Source organism: Nakaseomyces glabratus, chromosome H, assembly GCF_010111755.1.
Source record: "Nakaseomyces glabratus chromosome H, complete sequence".
NCBI classification, from domain to species: Eukaryota; Fungi; Ascomycota; class Saccharomycetes; order Saccharomycetales; family Saccharomycetaceae; genus Nakaseomyces; species Nakaseomyces glabratus.
The window spans coordinates 594,601-616,947 of NC_088958.1; the positions used below are offsets into that span (position 1 = coordinate 594,601).

The 22,347-nt window shown below is 39.9% G+C and overlaps 7 protein-coding genes and 1 non-coding gene across 8 annotated transcripts; 4 read left to right on the plus strand and 4 right to left on the minus strand.

Moving 5' to 3' along the window:
• Positions 1-2,150: 2,150 nt before the first annotated feature.
• FLR2 (MFS transporter) lies at positions 2,151-3,920 on the minus strand (the record flags this gene model as incomplete). Its single annotated transcript, XM_447059.1, has 1 exon — positions 2,151-3,920. The coding sequence occupies one exon, from the start codon at positions 3,918-3,920 to the stop codon at positions 2,151-2,153; it is 1,770 nt and encodes a 589-aa protein (XP_447059.1).
• Positions 3,921-5,266: 1,346 nt separating this feature from the next.
• tL(UAG)2 lies at positions 5,267-5,375 on the minus strand. Its single transcript has 2 exons — positions 5,338-5,375; positions 5,267-5,310 (listed from the first exon to the last, which is right to left on the minus strand). It is a non-coding gene; the product is annotated as a tRNA-Leu (tRNA).
• Positions 5,376-5,773: 398 nt separating this feature from the next.
• Positions 5,774-6,646, plus strand: PRE10 (proteasome core particle subunit alpha 7; the record flags this gene model as incomplete). The annotated part of the gene is made up of 1 exon (XM_447060.1): positions 5,774-6,646. One exon carries the CDS (start codon positions 5,774-5,776, stop codon positions 6,644-6,646), a length of 873 nt encoding a protein of 290 aa, XP_447060.1.
• A 535-nt stretch (positions 6,647-7,181) lies between these two features.
• TIM9 (protein transporter TIM9) lies at positions 7,182-7,445 on the plus strand (the record flags this gene model as incomplete). The annotated part of the gene is made up of 1 exon (XM_447061.1): positions 7,182-7,445. One exon carries the CDS (start codon positions 7,182-7,184, stop codon positions 7,443-7,445), a length of 264 nt encoding a protein of 87 aa, XP_447061.1.
• Positions 7,446-8,267: 822 nt separating this feature from the next.
• CCR4 (CCR4-NOT core exoribonuclease subunit CCR4) lies at positions 8,268-10,889 on the minus strand (the record flags this gene model as incomplete). The annotated part of the gene is made up of 1 exon (XM_447062.1): positions 8,268-10,889. One exon carries the CDS (start codon positions 10,887-10,889, stop codon positions 8,268-8,270), a length of 2,622 nt encoding a protein of 873 aa, XP_447062.1.
• Positions 10,890-12,150: 1,261 nt separating this feature from the next.
• On the minus strand, positions 12,151-13,215 carry ATS1 (Ats1p; the record flags this gene model as incomplete). The annotated part of the gene is made up of 1 exon (XM_447063.1): positions 12,151-13,215. One exon carries the CDS (start codon positions 13,213-13,215, stop codon positions 12,151-12,153), a length of 1,065 nt encoding a protein of 354 aa, XP_447063.1.
• Positions 13,216-14,046: 831 nt separating this feature from the next.
• Positions 14,047-17,427, plus strand: FUN30 (DNA-dependent ATPase FUN30; the record flags this gene model as incomplete). The annotated part of the gene is made up of 1 exon (XM_447064.1): positions 14,047-17,427. One exon carries the CDS (start codon positions 14,047-14,049, stop codon positions 17,425-17,427), a length of 3,381 nt encoding a protein of 1,126 aa, XP_447064.1.
• A 1,325-nt stretch (positions 17,428-18,752) lies between these two features.
• On the plus strand, positions 18,753-22,040 carry GAL11A (the record flags this gene model as incomplete). Its single annotated transcript, XM_447065.1, has 1 exon — positions 18,753-22,040. One exon carries the CDS (start codon positions 18,753-18,755, stop codon positions 22,038-22,040), a length of 3,288 nt encoding a protein of 1,095 aa, XP_447065.1.
• Between the last annotated feature and the right edge of the window lie 307 nt (positions 22,041-22,347).

Sequence of the window (22,347 nt, forward strand, 5' to 3'; positions counted from 1 at the left end):
TCAGAAGTGGTTAAAATATTTGTAAGGGATAATAAATTTCTTTAATATTCTATATTGCCTTGTATGTTTCAAGACAATTGACATTAGCTAAGGTAACTATCCCGCACAAATCCCATATTAAATATGAGAAAAAATAAAAAAAAAAAAAAAAAAAAAATTCATCATCAAATCAATTGGGACCATATCTTGACTTTGCAGGGGAGTTAACTTCAGCTTCAATTACTAAAACTGCGCAGATGGATCTGTGTTGGTACAGAACAGACATCGGAACGATCCTTGTGTTCACCCTCTCTTAATTGCGCAAGAAGTGTGTAAGCGGAGTTACGATCTCGCTGATGACTTTTGATTTCAATTAAGGACTTCTGGAGGATTGCTAAGTAAAAGTCCTTTATTAGCACATTGGCAAACCAAAGTGTACAGGCTTTGTGTGGTTTGGTTAAGTCCTTTCTTCATTGAGTGGCCACGTCGGCCGACTATTACTTCAGCTTACAAATATGTGGGATAATGGCAAAAAATAAGCGGATCTTTACTCGGCCGATGGATTCTGATTTCTTTTTTTTCTTCCACAAGCCAATATCTCTGTGTTGAGACCTTTGAGTGGGTGTCGGCCGATACTTCATATTATTCCTAAAGTGTATTATACAGTAGATGGCAATACGTCGGCCGAATGTTTATGCCATTGAAAGCGACTACCCGAACTGATTATTCTGTGAAGACAATAGGGTATGGCTAATCCGACTCTGTTCGTCAATAGTTCTACTACCAGCTAGTTATCAATGTATTGGCTAATTCCGACACAGATTTTAACGTACTACATGAAATCAGATCTAAAGATCAGATTGTGAACTTGTTTCACACTGGGAGTGCGTGCAAGGTGGGGAGGCCTCTGAAATTGAGAGCTTTTCTTTCACCCGACAGTGACATGTCAGCACAAATCTTGAAGTTCTACCTCTCAAGATTTCTTTTTTCTTTTTGATTTCCCTTCACTGGAGTTCTATAGACAACAGATTCACAGCTACGCAGTTCCTTAGTGCTCTTATTTCTTTTTATGCCTTAGCTTACGAATATACGTACAAGTCAAGGTCTATCATTTTTTTCACTGTTCTGACTTTCTTTTTTCGGAATTTCTTTCTGCTCTTTCATCCGATGCAGAGACTGAGGGGCACTTTCACACATTTGACATCCTGGTAACTTAGCATGCAAGGATGCCCCCCCGACCACCATCACATCACCATGGGCTCAATGGTATATTGTTTCATAGCAATAGGTTCATGGGTTGACTATCTTCTGTGGTTGCCAGTGTTCACAATGTAGTATTGTGGCTTTTACTCACCAAGATAAGGGAAACCAATTCAAAAGTCTCTCGTAATTTGTATTTAGTCATTAATCGATTATTCTGGGGTTGGTGGTAGCACTGAATTCCACGGAAGCAGATGCAATGCACATCTTGTCCATATTGTTTTAGTTTGTGTGAAAGTTATCATTTGTAATCTTCTTATCAAACAGAAGGATAGTGATCCACTAGTCAATTGGCATGTTACCACATGCTACCCTTAAAAATTGCCATCTCTTAAAAAAATCCTTATCTTGTCAAAACGTGTATTTATCATGTTGACAAAAATTCTGAAGGGTGTTCTTTGAATGAAATTAATGTGAAGTATTTGAAATTCGTGCAATTCGTCCCTTCCTGAGCAGCTGTATTTCGAAGAAACCGCCATTAATTGACTACTTAAAATCAGAGGTGAATTAACAAAATATTGAATTGAGATTAAATTAAATTAAGTGAAGGAAAATATTATGTGTCTATATTAAATGAAGAGCTAGCGCAACTTATGGAAGTGCGGGGAAAATTAATGTACAATGCTCAAAATAATCCTGATAAGGTTGCCTAAGATGGGGCTATCAGGATAAGAAAAGTTATTTTTTTCAATAACCTGCGTAGGAATATGCTGCTGGGCAAAAAAGAAAAATTTAAAACACCATTAAAGTTTATTTTGTTGGAGGGCAAGTGCAGTTCTATAATAACTATCACCTGGCCAACTTTTATGATAAGGAAGATAAATGTTCTATTATTAAGAATTGCACCTTGATAAATGAAAATAATTTGTTCGGGGTAAGCACAATTGGAGGCTCTATCTTTTTTCTCTTCTTCATGAATCTGGACTAAATCTTGATCTTGCTCTAAGTGCGGGGCCGTATTTGTAAAGTACAAATGGAATCAGTGATAGCACCACAGTGATGAATCCAATTAAAGTGGAACCCCAAGCTACGGGATACTTTTTTGTGCTCAATCTATCGTACATTGCTTTACCGAATAATGGGAATGCCGCTGCAAATGCACCACGACACAAACCATTACCTGCAAAAACCGATGCAACGTATTCTGGATAACACACGGCCAAGTACGAAAATGTAGCCTGGAAAAGGTTAAATACCGAAAGCACAAAGAATAATTCGGCAATAATTGGAAGAATCCAATGGATTCTAGCAGTCCAACCAAAAAAGAATAAGGAAAATGGTAGGCACCATCCCAAACACATAGCTAGGATTAAAAATAATTCTGGTCTGAATTTACCCTCTAAGAATTTCTTTCGGATGACTTTCTCTTGGAAGATAATCAATGCTGTGTATGCGAAAACACAACCCACACAGAAGCCCAAAAATGCTAGACCCACCTCTACCAAGGTGAAATGGTAAATACCCGCGAACACAATGGGGAAAGCTTCAAAAAATAGGTAAAATGCACCATAACACAATGCGATGTAAACGTCAAAAGCAAGAATAATAGGCTCTAGTGCAATCATTTTGATAGGTCTCCAAAGTGTATTCTTGATAAAAACACTCACTGGTAGTGCTTCCTCTTGCTTCTCTTTTTTAGTATAGTATCTATCATCACCAGTCAGTTTTCTTAATCTTTTGGCTCTGCGGTGTAATATACACTCATGCGATGTTTCTGGAAAGAAGAAAATGATGGAGAGTAGAGTTGCCCCGCACATGAACAACATTAGCCAGAAAATCCATCTCCAATCTTTAGCCACCACCATTGCAGCACCTAGGATTGGGGCCATAACGGGAGCGGCAACGGCACCAACGGCCCATGCACCTAGAAATCTTGGGACATATCTTGGGAAGCACACATCACCAACAGATGCACCACCTGTTGCCAGAACAGGTGAACACAGAATGCCTGTAATAAATCTCAGTATAACCAAACCTGCGATATTTCTAACCAAGGCGCATGCAACTTGTAAGATAGTGAAAAGTATAAATGTCCATAAGTACAAGGGCATTCTACCGATACTGCTAACTTCTGATAAAGGTGAAAATATAATTGGGCCAATTGCGTAACCCAGAACGTACATGGACAAATTTAATGTACCGACGACATGACCGACGTGAAATTCATGTTGTATTTGTTCTTGTCCTGGTGTGTAAATGGAGGAACCCATATAGTTGATACATGTTAGCACCATCAATTGCACTATAACGAAAGTCTTTTTCGAAAAGGACCAATTCCAAGGTTTTCTGGGATCATCTTCACCTAGGAACTCCACCAAAAATGGGTCAGCTTCCTCCGGTTTGCTAGCATCCTTTGTGGAACTATCGTCTTCTTCAGTACCAAAGACACCTTGGCCACCGCTCATCGCTTTATCAAGACCATTATCTGTATCCATGGCTCTTTCGATGTCCTCATTACTGGCATCGGTCTCTTGCTGAGTAGAAGTAGACATGCTATCAGTACTGGTCTGGTTATCTTGTTTCATCTCCTCTTTCCCGCTGATAGACGCAGCCACCGCATTGGGCGCTACTGGTACACCATTGGGCCTGTAGATATCTAAATATTCCTTCCCAACGGTTACCCACCCGAAGTATTCGAGCATATCGACGAACAGTGTGTCCTGAAATGCACCGATATACATTGTAAAATAGTTAATAATTTGTTGTGTAGTTTTGTTACCTTTATGAATATGATTCTATTAAATGCTACATTTTTTGTTGGGGGTCGCTAAAGATACAAGTTAGTGTTCCTATTTATATAATCGAATAAGTGCTAGTAGCTTAATTGACAACAATCAATGGCAATATTAAACCGGGGAAGGGTGATGTCCGTTATTATTTCCGCCGTGCTTCCTCCATTTCCGAAAGGAATTTTCTCCCATGAGAGACAACGCCATGATTTCCCGGGAGTACCTCTTAAGTCAAGTTTGTTCAATGAGTTCAGAGCTGGGTCTGTTTGCCCATTAGGTATTTGAGTTTGTATATGAGGGCACCCTGCCTGTGCTCAAGTCCAGGGGGATCGACGAAAGTTCCTAATTCCCACAGTGAAAATCTCGCTGCGCGCCATTCTTCTTCCGTATTATCTAATCTATGATCGTTGATGAACTGTTTATTCTGTACTGCGTACGTTGCTGTCAAGTACGACCTTTGTCCCGGGTTCGTGGTCAAGGTCAAGGTCGAGTAGCTCTGGAAGTACAGAGAAAGAGCAGGAGAAAGTTTCGTTTCTCCCTCCTCCCTTTCCCCTGGCAGTTAACAGACACGCAAGATTTATCAAGAAGGTGATTGCCATGTTGCGAGATTTATGGATCTAATGTCGCCAGCATCAAATGTCCCAGAAAGTGAAGCATCTCGCTGCGGTGTATATGCTGAGTTCACACTCTGTACCTCTTGTACCTCTTGTACCCCTGTAACTCTGTGTGGATATACCATGGATATGGTGTATATGGATATTGCATGGATATTCTATTCAGAACGGGAACAGGGAAAACACGGAAAACATGAGCATTCTGGGAGAGATAGCTCCCGTACGATTGTTCTGGGTCCCCTTGTCCCAGGAACTTCTGGTACGGGTTTGTACCTATCTTATTCCCGTCCCTCCATATGCAACGGAGTTCTTACTCCCTGCAGCTGTCCACTGCTTCCACTGCTTCCACTGCTTCCCACTCTCTCTCCCCTCTCACTACAGACAAAACCGTGCACGCAGAGATTGAAAAGCAAAACAAAAAAGCGGACGAGACAACGGCTATTATTCCCATTGATCCCGTTGGGAAAAGGTAAAGCGTTTCGCCCGGCAGAGCAGTGATGTCATACGTATTCCTAGCCGTGCGGCCTTTGCGTGGAACTTCAAAATCCTGCTTTGTGTCTTTTCTGCTTCCACGGTCTTCTCTCTCTGCGTTGCATTTCCTCACCCTAGCAATCGTATTACCCGGAACAAAAGAAATGGGTTGTTTGTGCTGTGTGTTGTGTGCAGAGAAGTAAAAAAAACTAATGAGAGATAAGGGATTCGAACCCTTGCATCCGAAGATATCAGAGAATTTAAGCTTTAAGTGTTTCAACTCACCTAAATCTGACGCCTTAAACCACTCGGCCAACCTCCCAGTGTTTCTGTGTGAGAACTTTGGTTGTGTAGAATGCAGTTGTTGAATATCAAATTTTCTTACAGACAAAAAATAATCAACTTTGACAATTCGAATAAAGTAACAATGTATAGCCTGAGAGCGTAAGAATTTCAAACAAAATCAACATATACATTTAACTTATTTTTAAAAGCTTATATTCTCTATATTCTAATATCTTTTTTTTTTTACTGGGAGTTGTGTTAGGTTTGTACCTATACTTTCCATAAAGGTGGCAAAGGGGGTTAGGTCTCACGAAAAAATCGGCAAAGCTGCTACTATTTCAAAGCAAGTGGGCACTTTACAAAGTTTATAAAGGATCGAATGGCCTGTATCTTAGGTGTAAATTTCGGTCATTGACAAGCACAGCCAGATAGGAAATGACTTCAATTGGTACAGGGTACGATTTATCTAATAGTGTGTTCTCTCCCGACGGGAGGAACTTCCAGGTTGAATACGCCAACAAGGCGGTCGAGAATGGGGCTACCTCAATAGGTATCAAGTTCAATGACGGTGTGGTGTTCGCTGTGGAAAAGATTATCACTTCAAAACTTCTGGTGCCTAACAAGAACTTGAAGATTCAGACAGTAGACAAGCACATTGGTGTGGTATACTCGGGATTGATCCCAGACGGTCGTCATTTGGTGAACAGGGCCCGTGAGGAGTCTCAAAATTTCAGGAAGATGTATGGGTCAGCTATCCCAGTGGATGCATTCGCAGAACGTGTCGGACAGTACGTCCAGGCTCACACCCTGTTCAACAGTGTGAGACCCTTCGGTGTCACAGCCATTTTCGGCGGTTGCGACAAGAACGGCCCCCACTTGTACATGCTAGAACCAAGCGGTACTTACTGGGGATATAACGGTGCCGCCACTGGTAAAGGTAGGCAGACAGCCAAGGCCGAGCTGGAAAAACTTCTGGATAAGACTCCGGAGATGTCTGCAAAGGAGGCTGCCAAACACGCTGCACGTATAATCTACATGGCCCACGAGGACAACAAGGAAAAAGATTTTGAACTGGAGCTAAGTTGGTGTTCAGTATCGGAAACTAACGGTGTACATAAACTGGTACCAAAGGACATACTGAACGAGGCAATTGAGTACGCCAAGAACGAAGTAAACGGCGACGACGACGACAGTGATAGCGACAGTGACAGTGACAACGACAACGACAACGAGAAGAAAGACAAGGACAGTGATGACGAAGACGTGGATACAAAGAAAGATGCTGATGGTGATATCCAACTAGAATAAGCGCTATCCCTCACAATTCCCTCCAATTGAAGAGTTTTTCAATGCATATAATATATATTATATATCTATTTTCCAAATACACGCAACAAATGTAAATTGTAAGCAGAAAAAAAATTAGAAACAAGTAGCAAAATAATCTGTGCAATACCCAAGTGCTGTGCAGATTTGCAGACTGCAAAGGCATGCAATTGTATAACGTATTACTTTGAGAACTGCCTCTCTGCTATAATCAAAACGTGACACGTGACTCTTTTATATATACTTTGCATTAAAGCCGAAAGTGAGCCATCACATATATTTTGGTCACGTGCGGTATCTTTCCCTTGGTACTTCTGCGCAGCTGAACCTTCTGAAAGTCCCCTCTGCAACTTTTTCATCAATTTTTTTTTCATTAATCGCAGTACAAGCTAAGTTTGGCAAAGGAAGGTCAATACTCGAATAAATGAGTAATTAACTTTACAAGTTTAGCTATTGATAAGAGGTATGCTAAAGAAATACACAACAACTCACTTGTACAAATTAACATACTCAAACGATGGATCAACTTAATGCCAAGGAACAACAAGAATTTCAAAAGCTTGTGGAGCAAAAGCAGATGAAGGATTTCATGAGACTTTACTCTGGTCTAGTTGAAAGATGTTTCACTGATTGTGTTAACGATTTCACATCTTCAAAGTTGACCAGCAAGGAAGAATCCTGTATTCTAAAGTGCTCGGAGAAGTTCTTAAAGCACAGTGAGAGAGTTGGTCAACGTTTCCAAGAACAAAACGCTGCTTTGGGTCAAGGTCTGGGCCGTTAAGAATATGCTATATGATATTATTGAGCTTGAATATATCGGAATCTAATTTTATCGGATTGTCTAGTTTAGCACAATGATGATCTATGTTTATTCTCGCCATGCATATATATACCCATCCTTTTCATTCCTTGATATTGCGCTGAGAAAAAAAATATCGTCTGGGAAAATAACAATATCCTCCATGTACATAGTAGTTTTACAGGTAATTTAATTATTATTTTAAATATAAAATATTAGTAATTGAAATATAACAATTGAAATAAGCTATATTCTATGCTAGTTCTTCTTTTTCGGTATGCGAATCAAAATCATATAATTAGGAGATAGGTATCATTTGACTCTTTGAAACGAATTAATAATATCCAATTTTGGTATTTATATACTTATTAAACCTAGATAGGATATTTGTTATTATACAGCATTACTATGGCTCTTTTGTGTTAAGTGAATAAATAAAAAGCAATAGTTATTTTGGAAATGAACGTTTATGAACTTGAGCAAGTTCTGTAGTTTATAATGAAGGGAAGTAGTAAAATTGAATGAAAAACATTGTGGAAAATCATACAGGTAAAATTGTTTTGATTGATGAAAGGGTAAAAAACAGTAATAAACATCATGCATATTGAGTATCACTCTCTCACTATTGGGCCATGCCATGGAGAGAAATGAAAACTCTAAAAAATAAAAAATAAATTGATTTCTGAATGGTCTTAGAAAAGAGACTGATGAACTTTTCGTAATGTAATAGCAATAAAGACAAATAGCATGAAAAATCTGGTAGTTACGATATTAAATGACGTTCAGAGTTTTTCATCCTGTTTTTCACACTTTTCTGCTACCACTGTTGCTATTTTGGGTGTTATTCGACTTTAAAAATTCGTATCTACCTAACAATGGGATATGGTCACTTGGGAACTTGTCATTAGGGAAACCAATAAAGTTGGATACATATTCGCTGTCTACTTCACCCAATAGGCCACGTACTCTCAATGCCTGAGAAGAGAACCATATATAGTCGATAACGTCAGTGAAAGAAGGAGTGAAATTGGTGAATGCCAGTTCACCAATACAGTTATAACTTGATTTCAAAGCTAAGTTATGAGAGAAGTTATCTTCCGAGAAGTAACCGAAATCTCTGTCCTTACCATCATGGTGATGTTGTACACGGCCAGTGCTGAAAAGTTCATACACGGAGGAAGATAAGTAGGAGTTCAAATCACCACAAATAACCAGTGGATATTTCTTTACATCTTGTTTTGGATTTTGTTCCTTCAACAGGGTTTCCATGTGATCCAATAAAACACCGACTTGGAATGTTTTGACATCATTGAATTTTGGATCCCAGTGTAAATGAGTAGTGACTAGCCACATTATTTCTCCAGATTGGATGTGTTGTAATTTCATGACAATTGCAACGTTATCTTTGTTCATAGCACGGTTTAGATAGTCCTCCGTTCTTTGGAACTTCTTATGTTTCATCCATAGACCACTGAAATCCACACATTCCTTAAATAACATCTTAAACTTTGAAGTTTTATAAAAAGCACAGCAACCATCAACCTTCTTCGAATCCTTTGATTGCATAGTCTTGGCTCTCGTTTTCGCATGGAATAAACCAGTATAACCATGCTTCTCTAGCAAGGGTTGCCAGAAATCCTCAAATGTCTTGGCTTCAACTTCTTGTAGACAAATTATATCGGTATTAAAATTTAAAATTTGTTCCTTAAGCTTCTCCCTCCTGTAATCCCAACTTAAAGCCCAAGATGGTGTATAACGATACATTTTGGGAGTCGCATAATGTTGGCACAATGTATTGTAAGATAGCATTGTAAAACTTTTCTTTTGCATATCGCTAGATAGGTTCCTTTCTGCTTCCTGTACAGTATCGTATTCCTTTTCTGGCTCACCGTCAGCATTAATCTCAATAAACTTACGGTCATGTGGATATGGAACCTCTGGTCTATTATCTCTCAAGTAAAAGATCAACCCTGTAAATGATTTCTCAGTCAAAATCTTCAGCAATTCTTTGTCAAGCGGATTACCTTCACAGCCCAAGAATTGAATGTTGCAAAGGTTTCCTAATTCCCAAGGTAGTGTTGTAATTTGGTTATCAAAGAAATATAAGTATTTCAATTGATAGCAGTTACCAATTTCCTTAGGCAGTTCCTTCAATTTATTATGAGATAGATCTAAAACTCTCAAGTTCTTTAGGTTTCTAATTGAAGATGGGATGGATTCAAGGCCATTACCATTCAGATACAATCTAGTTAAAAAATCATATTTCATCAAATTTGGGCTGATGTTAAAAATCTGTAGATTGGAAAGATCGATAGCATGCCATATTTGATCGTTGTACTTAGTGTCTTTTGGAGCCACCATGCGATTTTCGACTTCGTCATCCTCATCAATGCTATATTGAGACAATTTCTTATGCTGTAGTAGTAAGGAAGGAGTTGAAGGTTGTTCACGAGAATTATTCATGTCTATCTTAGATGTTGTTGGCGTAGAAATAGTGGAGTTTGTTGTTGTTGAAGCTGTATTTGGGGCGGACATGCCTTTGAGTTTGGAGTCATCTGGAGCCATAATATCCATTAGTGCCTGTTTGGTACAATCCACCAAAGACTTGGATGTCTCAGCAATCTGGGATTGTGCCTGAGCCTGCTGTTGTGTTTGATTTTGTGGTGGAACCTGTGTCGCTAGATATTTTTTCATGGCGTTTTGTCTAGCATATATATTGGGCTGTCCAACTGATTGTGCGGAAACAGTAGCTAATTGCAGTTGTAATTTCCAAATTGGATTGTTCATAAGTGAGGGGTCTTCTAGGTGAGGATGGTACATAGGATTGTTTGCATTAGCGTTAGGTTGAATTGGTGGGGCAGCCAATTGACCTGGGGTGTTTCCGAAAGTTGAAATTCCTGGCATTCCGGAATTCATATTGCCTCCTGCCAATGAGCTACCGCCAAGATTTCCAATGATGTTGTTATTTCTTAACACATTGGCGTTGCCCATTGGTATATTGTTATTGCCACCAGTATTATTATTGTTCATTCCAACATTGCCATTGTGGGCACTACCATTCCCCATTGGCATCCCACCCATTGGTAACTGCATTTGAGCCGCAAGACTGTCCTGCTGTTGTTGAGGAATTCCCATGTTGTTGGGGTTCTTATTGATTAACTGGTCCAGTAATTGGTGAGAGTTATTATTTGGGATTCCAGACACTGGGTTACCACTCATCAAGCCATGATTAATCATGTTCTCATTTCCAGTATTCGAACCTGCTCCACCCATCATCATCCCAGGTGGTGGCAAATTTGTATTCATCATATTCATCATGGTATGGGGTTGCATTGATATAGGTTGTTGTTGTGGTTGTTGGGCTTGCTGTGGCTGCGGCTGTTGTTGTCCCATTCCAGGGTACCCCATCATTGATATGTCATTCATTACTTATAATCTCAAATTCTTTTGCAGTTCCTCTTTCAATTTTGAATCTGGTTCGGTTCTTTTCGTATTTAAATGTGCTCAATTGATATATTTTCAGATATTCTATGTTTGACTTTATACTCTGTTCGTTTCACGATGTGAATTTGATAGCATAAAGAGTCAGAGTCAATTTCCTAACAAATTTAAAGTATCCAAACCTAAAACTTTATATTTTCTCTTTATTTTTCTTTTTTGCTTGTGAAAACAAAAACTAATGAAAAGAAAACGAATTCAAATTCAATTGCAATATATTTGAAGTTGTAAATATATTCCTTGAGACAGTAAACTCCTAGTTGAGGGGAATTGGCAACTATTTTGTTTCCCTTTATTTGAATTTTTGTTTCAACTGTTGATTAAAGATAGAAATTGGCAAAAATACCTGAAAGCCTTTAAGTTCCTATTTTGATTATATTTACTCTAGTTTATTGGCAAATGATGGCGTACTGCGAATATTGAAGGCAACCGTTATAAGAATCAACCTTTGTACTATTCAATTTTTCTATTTTTTTTATCATGCAGGAGGAAAAAGTAACAGATGGAAGGATTCGGATGAAAATTGAAAGCTAAAATTCTCATTTATCACTACTTACTCCCCCTTGGTCAATGGAGGCCTTCATGGTCAACAAATGAACTCACTTCTCACTAACAATCGCCTCAATCATCTCTAATCGTAGATGACATGGTCTTGTCCAGCCGGCAGCTTTTTAGATTCATCATCTTCCGGCCTTTCATATATCAATGAAACATATCATTTGGAAGTAAAATCACACAACTAAAGTTACTGGGTTCTTAAATTCACATATTAAAGTTGTACTTTAAATCTCTAAAATATGTGAATTGTGTAGATGAGGTGGTTTGCAATCGATATTCACTAATACGTGAATAGTCATGTGGTGTAAAATAAAACACTCGTGCAACGGTTCATGTGGGCATTCGTCTATATACAATGTGCTTTCCGCATACCGGGCATATTGGTTTCTGTCTTATTAGTAAACTTTAGTTTATTCGTCGCTTGGACACTGATCATCTCTTTCTTATACATGTATATATATGATATGGTGATACTGATTATTACCTGATGCTATAAGACATATTTCCCATCGTGATTTGTTATTCTTATTCTAAAAGTAGTACAGTATTGGTTCACATTAGGATAAGGAAGCGGTTATTCTTTATTTTGCAAATACGTAGATTTGGAATATTTAGCTATAGTTTTTTTATGTTACAGAATTGCTAATGTGTCATTGCTTACAATCCATGTAGTTGCACAACCTCCATAGACCATTGGTCTTGAAATGGCTTTTGCAACTGGATTTAAGGGACTTGTGACATTATGTTTGTCGTTTACCCATTGCTTTTCTTCATGGTCTTGCACTGAACCACAGTTACCGTGTTCACCCCAACCCCAACAACTCAATTGATACAGTTCGTGGTCGTTATGGTCTCTGTCCTTTGATACCAGTATGCCGTGTTCACTGCCAGTAGTGAAATTAGCAATACATTCACTAGGTGATAGCTGGCTTTGGTCGAATACTTGGCCATGAATATTGTTCCCATAGGAGTGTATCTTATTCGGATCCGATTTATCTCTAATGTGAATAGAACTCCACATACTTTTAACCTCAAGTTCTTTAGCAAACTTCCATCGTGTTTCAAAATCTTTAGTAAAATCTTCTGGGGTTTTACCATTGACATGAATGATCTTACCTTGTGGGGTCATGAGCAGGTTGAAATCTTTGCCCATCACTACGTTAGCCACTCTGATTTCAAAGGTTTCATACATTACTATGGGACTAGCCAGTCTTCTACTCTTGGGTTCGTTTATTTGGCATTTAGTATTGTTTCCCCATGCATAGACAATGCTACCATTGTCTTCTTTTTTGTCCAGTACCAATATGCAGTTTTGAAAAGATGAATAAACTCGGTAACCTGCATACTTAGAGCAGTCCATTACCAATTCAAAGTTGGATTTATTCTCTAGATTACTACTACCAAGCCCTAGTTCACCTTTTAAACCAGAACCCCTGCTATAAACTTTCCCATCGGCTGTAACGATAGTAGTGGAGTCCCAGCAACAGGTAACATCTATGACATTATACCCTGAACAAATCTCCTTCCACCCGATAATCTGTTTGGCTTGATCATCGGAGCAAAGTTGGCCTAGGGAGTTATCACCACATCCCAAGACTCTGCCAGTGGAGAGTAATATCACTGTATGGTTACCACCACAGCTTATCTTCGTTACATCTATATCAGTCGGCAAGTCCAACGACTTTATCGGTATCATCGTGTCTTCATCATGATCGAGGCCTAAGTTGGTAGTTACCGTTAGAACCAAACCCGTAGACCAACATATCTTAACTGCAGTTTCTGTACTACTTCTAATAACAACTGAAAAATGGCCTTTCTATGAAGGTAGGTTGGTACAGCCTGTTTGTAATGTGCATCTGTTCAAAACTACAAGTTTGTGATATATAAAACTTTTTATATAACTTTAATCTATGTATATTGATCTCCCAGACACCCTTTACAATGAAGAATGTGAAGGTTACGGCTACAGCTACGGCTACAGCTACAGCACTCTGAAGTCCCCCTAGGTGATACTGACAGTTGTGCTCATCGCCTTACTTCACGGGTCAACTTAAGTCCATCTCTCTTGTCAAAGTTTACTGAAATTCGTTACGTGAAAGCTGAAAAAAAAAGGCAAACTTTTGTTTCTGTGAAAAAAAAAATTAGCAAACAATAGTTTTCGTGATTTATTCAGTATATTGTAACAATAGCTTGATTCAATACTGATTTAGAAACCACTCATTTCTTGAGAATATTGTCACTTAGCTACAATAGCATATCCAAACAAATAGGATAGATTTCAAAGTCCCTTAGCTCTCCAATACTGGCAAGGTTACAAGAAATAACTTCGTGTATATAAGGCATCAACCATTTAAAACGTGATTAGTTGGAGTAAGCAGTTATTGACTTTGACAGTGGGGTTATTTCAATAAGTAGGAACGATTGGAAGTTGCTCAGAGTCAAATACGGCAGCTTATCGTAAATATTCGATTTTTAACTAAGCGGTTGCTAAGTTCAACAAGATAAGATTTATAGTGGTATAAACGTTATGTCCGGAAACGAAGGCACTGAGGGCCAGCCGGGCAACAATCTATCTCCTGTTCAGTACAAAACTGTATCTTCTTCTCCATTGAAACCCGAAGCGAGTACTCAGGATGCACAGAAATTACGCGAACAGTTTGTTTTCAAGCCCAATAATAATCTCTCTAGCGCCATCACGAGTACAGGTCAAACAGCGTCATCTGCCACAAGTGGTACCGCAGCTCCTGTAAATCCAAATGCATTTGAATCGTTGGTGGCTGAATTTCCAGACTTTTCGCAGACGCTAGTGCAAGCAGTCTACAAATCTAACTCTTTTGATTTGTCTCTTGCTAGAGAAAGGCTTACAAGAATTCGGAACCAGAGAAAGAACTGGGTCAGCTCAAAGAATTTAAACTCAAATGTTGCTCGTGGAAGCAGGGCTGCTAGTACTGGTACGGGGAGATTAAGTGGCATTAATAATACATCTGACTCTTCAAAAATTGTGTTGGAAAAACAGAAGAAATCTATCTTCGATAGATATTCGAGCGCTGTAAATAGTAATGCACAGAACAGTGGAATCAACTCTGAGCTGTTTGAAAAAATGCAACGTAACGGAAGTCATAAGAAGAGAAAGCTTGTCAGAGGCGATAAATTGGCTGGTGATGAGAGTTATGTAGATAGCTCAAATTCTCAGTTAGCTAAAGCAAAGCAACAGCTACTGAAAAGTCGTAATAAAAAGTTCAATCTTTCTGATGATGAAGAGGAAGTAGGCAATGATAATGGAGACTTTTCAGACGCTAGTGGAGATGAATACGAGGAGCATACTCCTGTGGCTAATATTGATGATCAGATCTTGGAATTTTTGAATAACTCTGAAATAGATGATATTATGGATTTGGGTGAAGTTTCTTATGAAAGAGCTAAAATAATTCAATCCGCAAGACCCTTCACTTCCTTGTATTCGTTTTCTCAACAAGAATTTTTGACAGAAGAAGAGAAGGAAAAGCAGGCTAAACTTCTAGCTCAGCCTAAGAAGAGGGGTAGAAGAGGAGCTGCCCAAAGAAAGGAAGGTGAGAAAGTTCTAGATAGAGTTTCACAAGCTATGAGAGGTTATAATGCCATTGAATCTGTCATCAAGACATGTTCACAATATGGTAAACTAGTCTCCTCTCAAATAAAAAAATGGGGTGTCAAAGTAGACGCGGAAAATGGTGATGATGGAGAGCTTGATTTTATTAATGTTGGTTCTGAAACTGAAGGTGACGCCATTGTTGAGGATTTTAGCTCGTCCGCTCAAACTCCAGCACCCGAAATGTCAGATAGCGAAGGCTCAGAAGAAATTAAGCTTGAAGATGTCAATAAGAAACTCGAGAGCACTACTGATAATAATAACAAGGACGATGGAGCCACACTTGAAACTGCTTCAGAACCTAAGCTTGACACTATGGAAGAGAAGGATAAAACCACTGACACTTCTGTTGAAAAAACTGAAGAAAATACGGCTAATGTCAAGGTAGAAGACACAGACAAAGCAAATGACGATCCAGATAGCGATTTTCAGGCTGATGAAGAAATGGAATTTATTGATGAGGATGAGGAAGATGAGGAATACGATGAAGAACTTCCGGTAACAAGAAGGACTAGGAATACTGGCGGGAATTTCAGAAAGGAAGTTGTGAAAAAGAATAGTGTTGTTAAATTTTTCAGAGGGAGACCAAAACTTCTAAACCCTGATGTTTCATTGAAAGACTATCAACAGACTGGTATCAACTGGCTAAACTTATTATATCACAATCAAATTTCTTGTATATTGGCTGATGATATGGGTCTGGGAAAGACATGTCAAGTCATATCTTTCCTAGCTTATTTGAAACAAATCGGTCAGCCAAGTCCGCATTTGATTGTGGTTCCTTCTTCGACGTTAGAAAACTGGTTGAGAGAATTCCAAAAATTTTGTCCTTCATTAAAAATTGAGCCATATTACGGTACTCAACAAGAAAGAGCTGATCTTCGAGAGATATTAGAGCGTAATGATGGGAAATATGATGTTATTGTCACAACATATAACCTTGCTGCAGGTAACAAGTACGATGTATCATTTTTGAAGACCAGAAATTTCAATGTAGTTGTATATGATGAAGGCCATATGTTAAAGAACTCAATGTCTGAGAGATTTAATAAGCTGATGAGAATTCATGCTAATTTCAGGCTGCTTCTAACGGGTACACCATTGCAAAATAACTTAAAGGAGCTAATGTCTTTGTTAGAGTTTATTATGCCGAATCTTTTTGTATCCAAAAAGGAGTCCTTAGCTGCAGTTTTCAAACAAAGGGCGAAGACATCAGATGATAACAAGGGACACAACCCTCTGTTGGCTCAACAAGCAATCACCAGAGCGAAGACCATGATGAAACCATTTATTTTACGTAGAAGGAAGGATCAAGTGTTGAAGCACTTGCCTGCAAAGCATGTCCGTACCAGTTACTGTGCAATGAATGACACTCAGAGGGAGATATACAACCGTGAAGTGAAGCTTGTAATGGAGCACAAGCAAATGATCAGGGATGGCACATTACCTGAAGACAAGAAAGAGCGTAGTAAGATTGAGAACAACAGCTCAAAGAATTTGATCATGTCTCTAAGAAAAGCATCTATTCATCCATTATTGTTCCGTCACATCTATGATGACGCGAAGATAGACAAGATGTGTGATGCGATTTTGGATGAGCCAGCTTACGCGGAGAATGGTAATAAGGAGTATATCAGGGAGGATATGAGTTTTATGACTGATTTTGAGTTGCACAGGCTATGTTGCAACTTCCCTAACACACTAGGTGATTATCAGCTGAAAAACGATGAATGGATGAATAGTGGTAAAGTGGATGCTCTAAAGAAGTTGCTAGATGATATCATCAACAAGAAACGTGAGAAAGTGTTGATCTTCACACTGTTCACGCAGGTGTTAGATATCCTGGAGAAAGTATTGAGCACCTTGAACTATAAATTTCTGAGACTCGATGGGTCCACCCAGGTGAACGACAGACAAACGATGATCGACAAGTTCTACGACGATAACACCATCCCCATCTTCATGCTATCTACCAGAGCAGGTGGGTTTGGTATCAATCTGGTGTGTGCGAACCATGTGATCATCTTCGACCAAAGTTTCAACCCACACGACGATAGACAGGCGGCCGACAGAGCGCACCGTGTGGGCCAGACCAAGGAAGTCACAGTGACCACGCTGATTACCAAGGACAGCATAGAGGAGAAGATCTTCCAGCTGGCGAAGACCAAGCTGGCGCTGGACAGTCAAGTCAGCAGCAGCGAGGACCAAAGCGATCTGATAGACAACAAGGTCAGCGATCTCCTGGAAGACATCATATACACAGAAGCTCAAAAGAAGTAAGTGTCTCCTCCCCCCCATCCCAACGCCTCCATCATTAATGTTAGCAATATATAGGACAAAAATGTAACACTATCAAGAAATACAATAGTTATCTTTATCCCCCCCTCCCCCGCGTTTATTTGGGACTTCCCTCCCCACGGCAGAGAAGCATAGAAGGGAACTGATTTACGTTCTCTGCAACGAAAGCGATCTCGCAAGGCTGAGAGAAAGCGGAACGCCCCGGAGGGTGTGGCTCTTGGAAGTTCTCGATTCCCGATTCCTCTAAAACTTCCCTGCGCCATTTTCTGTAGAAAAAGTCTAAATAGCCCATTTTTCTTCTTTGCCCCTCCCTCTCAAAAAGCAAGACTCGCGTTCTTACGCAATGAGATCTGCACTATGTGTACTACAAGACGAGGTAGATCACCAAGTGTCATTATCGCTGCAGTGGGCACATTATGAAACTAGCACCTACGCTCAAAATACACTGTCAATACCAATACCATGACTACAACATACACCTTAGCGCCAGACCAACAGCAATACCACCCTGCTTGCATAGGCCCATGCTACCACTACAATAACGCATACAACCTTATAGTCTCACGTGCACAGTGATTAGTACACTGAAACTCCAACTTTCTCCTCCCCGTCTCTCTCCTCCCCGTCTCTCCACCTTCTTCTGAAGCCTTCCCCCCCCCCCCGTTCCTTGCATATGGTGCCTCCATACGGTCAACAGAAAGCTTCGAATTTCCTCTTTGGGAACTTTATCCCTGCTCTCCGCCCTGAGATAAGGGAGTCAAGTAGCCAGAGGAAACAACGCACAGACCAAGAACAAAGCACAAAGCACACAAAGCACAGAGCACACAAAGCAATGGAGCCGGGCTGTTCATCCCTGTGACAGCTAAATGGAAGGTACCGGTCCCACGCACTGCAGGAAAATGCAATTTTTTTTCTTCCGGAAGGGATTTCCAAGAAAAAATAACATAAAATAAAAGTGAAAATACAAAAAGCTTAACTTTCAACTGCAACTGCAACAACTACAACTACAACTACTGCAACTACTGCAACTACTGCAACTACTGCAACTACTGCAACTACAACAGACGCTAAAACTTCTGACCACTGCTACATATTGGGAAGTTTACAGGTTCTAGCGCTACATTTGCACCCCGAGAGACTCCAGGAAAGAGATCAGATAACTGGAGACAGACGAGAGTCCCTGGATATATAAGACGAGGATCCTTTTTCTTATATATCTTAAAGAGAACAGACACTAGGTGCTAGGCTTATTCAACCTTATACCTAACAGGTACATCTATCACAAATACACAACTGACAATGAAACAATGTCTAGCAAAGAGACCATTCCAATGCACCAGCGGTCTCAGAATGTCGCTGAACTATTAACTGTCCTCATGGACATCAACAAGATTAATGGCGGCGACTCTACCACCGCAGAGAAGATGAAAGTGCACGCAAAAAGCTTCGAAGCCGCACTGTTCGAGAAATCATCCTCCAAGGAGGAGTACCAAAAGACTATGAAATCGAAAATTGACGCAATGAGAAGCACAAGAGATAAACGCAAGAGAGAGTCCGTGGGTTCTGCCTCTATGATGGCAAACCTAGGGCAAGATGGTACCAATAACAACAACAACAACAACAACAACAACAACAACAACCTGAACATGGCCGCTAGCTTCATGGGTGGGGATATGTTCGGAAGAAATCAGTCACCTGCTCAGAACAGTAACGCGAACACTAACTTAAACACAAACGTTGGGCCCGGCGTAAACGGCCCTAATGGAAACGACGGCACCGCGAACCCCCAGATGTTCATGAACCAACAGGCGCAGGCAAGACAACAAGCTGCAGCCAGACAACTAAAAAACAGACAGATGGGAGGCTCATCTGCACAGCAACAGCAACTTACGCAACAGCAACAGCAGCTGCTAAATCAGATGCGTGTAGCACCAATTCCAAAAGAGCTACTCCAACGTATTCCAAACTTACCACCAGGTGTCACCACTTGGGAGCAAGTTACTGCCTTGGCTCAACAAAACAGACTATCAGCACAGGATATGAGCATTGCTAAAGATATCTATAAGATACATCAGCAGTATCTGATCAAAGCGAAGTTGCAACAGCAGCAGCAACGCCAACAGCAACAACGTCAACAGGGAAACCCTGACGTGAATAATAATATGGCCGGATCTAACAACAATAATAACAATAATCTGCCCATGGCTCAGCAGCAAATGCAACAGAGACAGCAGCAGCAGCAACAGTCACAGCAGCAACAGAACAGAAACCCTAACCAAAGACATAACGTGCTATCACAGATAAACCAAATGTTCACCGCAGATGAGCAAAGAGCTCTATTGCAAGAAGCTATGGAGGCTTGTAAAAACTTCCAGAAGACTCACTTCGGTGGTCAAATGTCTGATGCTAACAAGCAGGCTTTTATCAAGAAGTTCATAAATTCAAAGGCTTTGAAGAAACTAGAAGCTATGAGAATGGCTCAAGGTGGAAACAATAATGCTAATTTGAATAAAGGGCAAGCCGATATGCTACAGAGACAGCAAGCTAACATGCAAATGAACCAGCAACAACAAAGAGCAGCTCAGAACCAACGTAGAGGTCCAGTAATGAACGATGCTGTTAGTCAAGGGTATAACAACCAAATGAACTCTGCCGCTGATTCCACAATGAATAACTCTAACCAGCCAATGAATATTGGAAATAATGGTGTTAATATGATACCAAACCAATCTCAGCAGCAGCAGCAAACAAATAGACCAAAGGAGCAAACCCCACAGCAACCTCAGCAGCGTATACAGTCAAACAGATCTGTACCGATGCTTAACCCAACGCCTGAGGATGTAGAGGTTGTACGAAGGATATCTGCAGAAGCCGCCAAGACTCAACTAAGACTCACTGATTTAACTAACTCTTTAACTCCTCAAGAAAGAGATGAAATAAAGAAGAGACTTCAAAAGAATCAGCAGTTATTTGCCCAAGTTAGTAGTTATGCACCTCAAGTTTACCTCTTCACTAAGAGTGAAAGCTTTTTGAAGGAAGTTTTACAATTGAGGATCTTTATCAAAGAGATTCTAGAGAAGTGCTCCAAGGGAATCTATGTAGTCAAGCTTGATACTGTAGATAAATTGGTTATCAAATATCAGAAGTATTGGGAAAGCATGAAAATTCAGTTGTTGAGAAGACAGCAATTATTACAGCAGCAGCAACAACAACAACAACAAGGCATGGACCCTAACAGAGCTCAAAACTCTCAACAGCAACAGCAACAGAACCAGGCAAATATGCAACAGGCACGTAATAGAAAGCCAACTAAAAACCAAACCACTCCTGCTATTGCAGCTAGTGTTGCAATGAACATGAATGACAAGGGCGCTTCAATGTCACCCGCTTTACAAAAGGCTGGATCTGCTGTACCGAACTTTGCACAACAAATGTCACCTAACATGACACCAGGAACCATCCCTCCAACAAATGTGTTATCACCTCACTCTCAAAGCCATATACCAATGGTGTCTCCAACGATGGCAAAAGCAGCATCTGCTGCAGCCTTAAAGAATGACACTGCTAGTAGCAGTCGCCGTGGAAGCACAAAACCTAGAGGCAAGTCAACTGCACCGGTTACTGGTAAAAAGACATCTAATGCACCAACACCCCAAGTTGTTCCTGCTACCGTCCCAAGCACAACAAACTTGTCGGCTGCCGGTACACCAAATATCAGGAATAAATCAGCTACCCCATTAACTGCAGGCTTGTCACCAAAGTCCACGATTCGTTCCAATTCTAACACAGCATTAGCTTCTGCAAAAACTCCATCACCAATGACTGTATCCATTCCACAACCTGGGAATAGCTCGGTTTTCAAGAAAGAAGAGGAGTATTTGTCTAAGTTACAATTAAGAAAAGAAGAGATTCGATTCCGCCAAAAGCAGAGACTAGATATTCTAAGTAGTTCTCCGGTTGATTTATTTTTGACTACTGTTGCTGATTGTTTGGGTATTAATGATGAAGAAATTGAATTGATAAACAAAATACCAGAAACCACTGCTGACAACATTAATAATACAGGCAAGAAGAAATTAACTAAAGCTGCTCAAAAGCTAAGAGACAAGGAGATATTGAATGTGTCGATACAGGTTGGTGAAAAGGATAAACTTATCATGTCGAGCAAAGCACCTGATAAGGTTATGGACTACTCCATTAGTGCAATGTCGCTGGCGGCAGTTTTCAAAAACTTATCTAGTACAGGTAGCCTGAATAATATCGCACTTTCTGGCAGTAATGCAACTACTTCCAAGGACATCGGAAATATCTATTCACACACAGGTGGTGTGAAAAGAAAATTTGATGAAGTTGAGATTAGTCCAAATTCTAATGGATCTCCTTCTGCTTCGATAATGAGTGAATCAAAGAAAATTAAAATTGACTCACCTGAAGACATGTTTGTAACGCATTCTTCTGAAGCCGCCAAAGGCACTAACAATTCATCACTGATGGATTCAGGTAAAGAAGGCTCCTGCAAGAGTATGGCTGGTTCCGCAACTGAGGTCAATGACACTAGCATTTGGGATTGGAATTTCTGGACAAGTATAGAGTAAACTGTAAATGACAGGGATGACTTTTGGAATGACTTTTATTGCTTTTTCTGCTACTGTTGTTAGTGTGTTGGATCCCTGACCAGTTTGATAACCTATCTTAACAGATTAGCATATGCCTTTTGGTCATTGATTTGAACTGTTGGATAAAGTGAGAAATTATACCCGTGAGTGTCATGGTATTGGAGATTGACACCGTTTTCTGAATTCTTCTTCATTTTGTTTTATTATTATTATTATTATTATTGAGAGTCTAGCTTATAAGATGCTATACTCTCAGTGTATTATGTTTCACTATCTCTGGTACTTT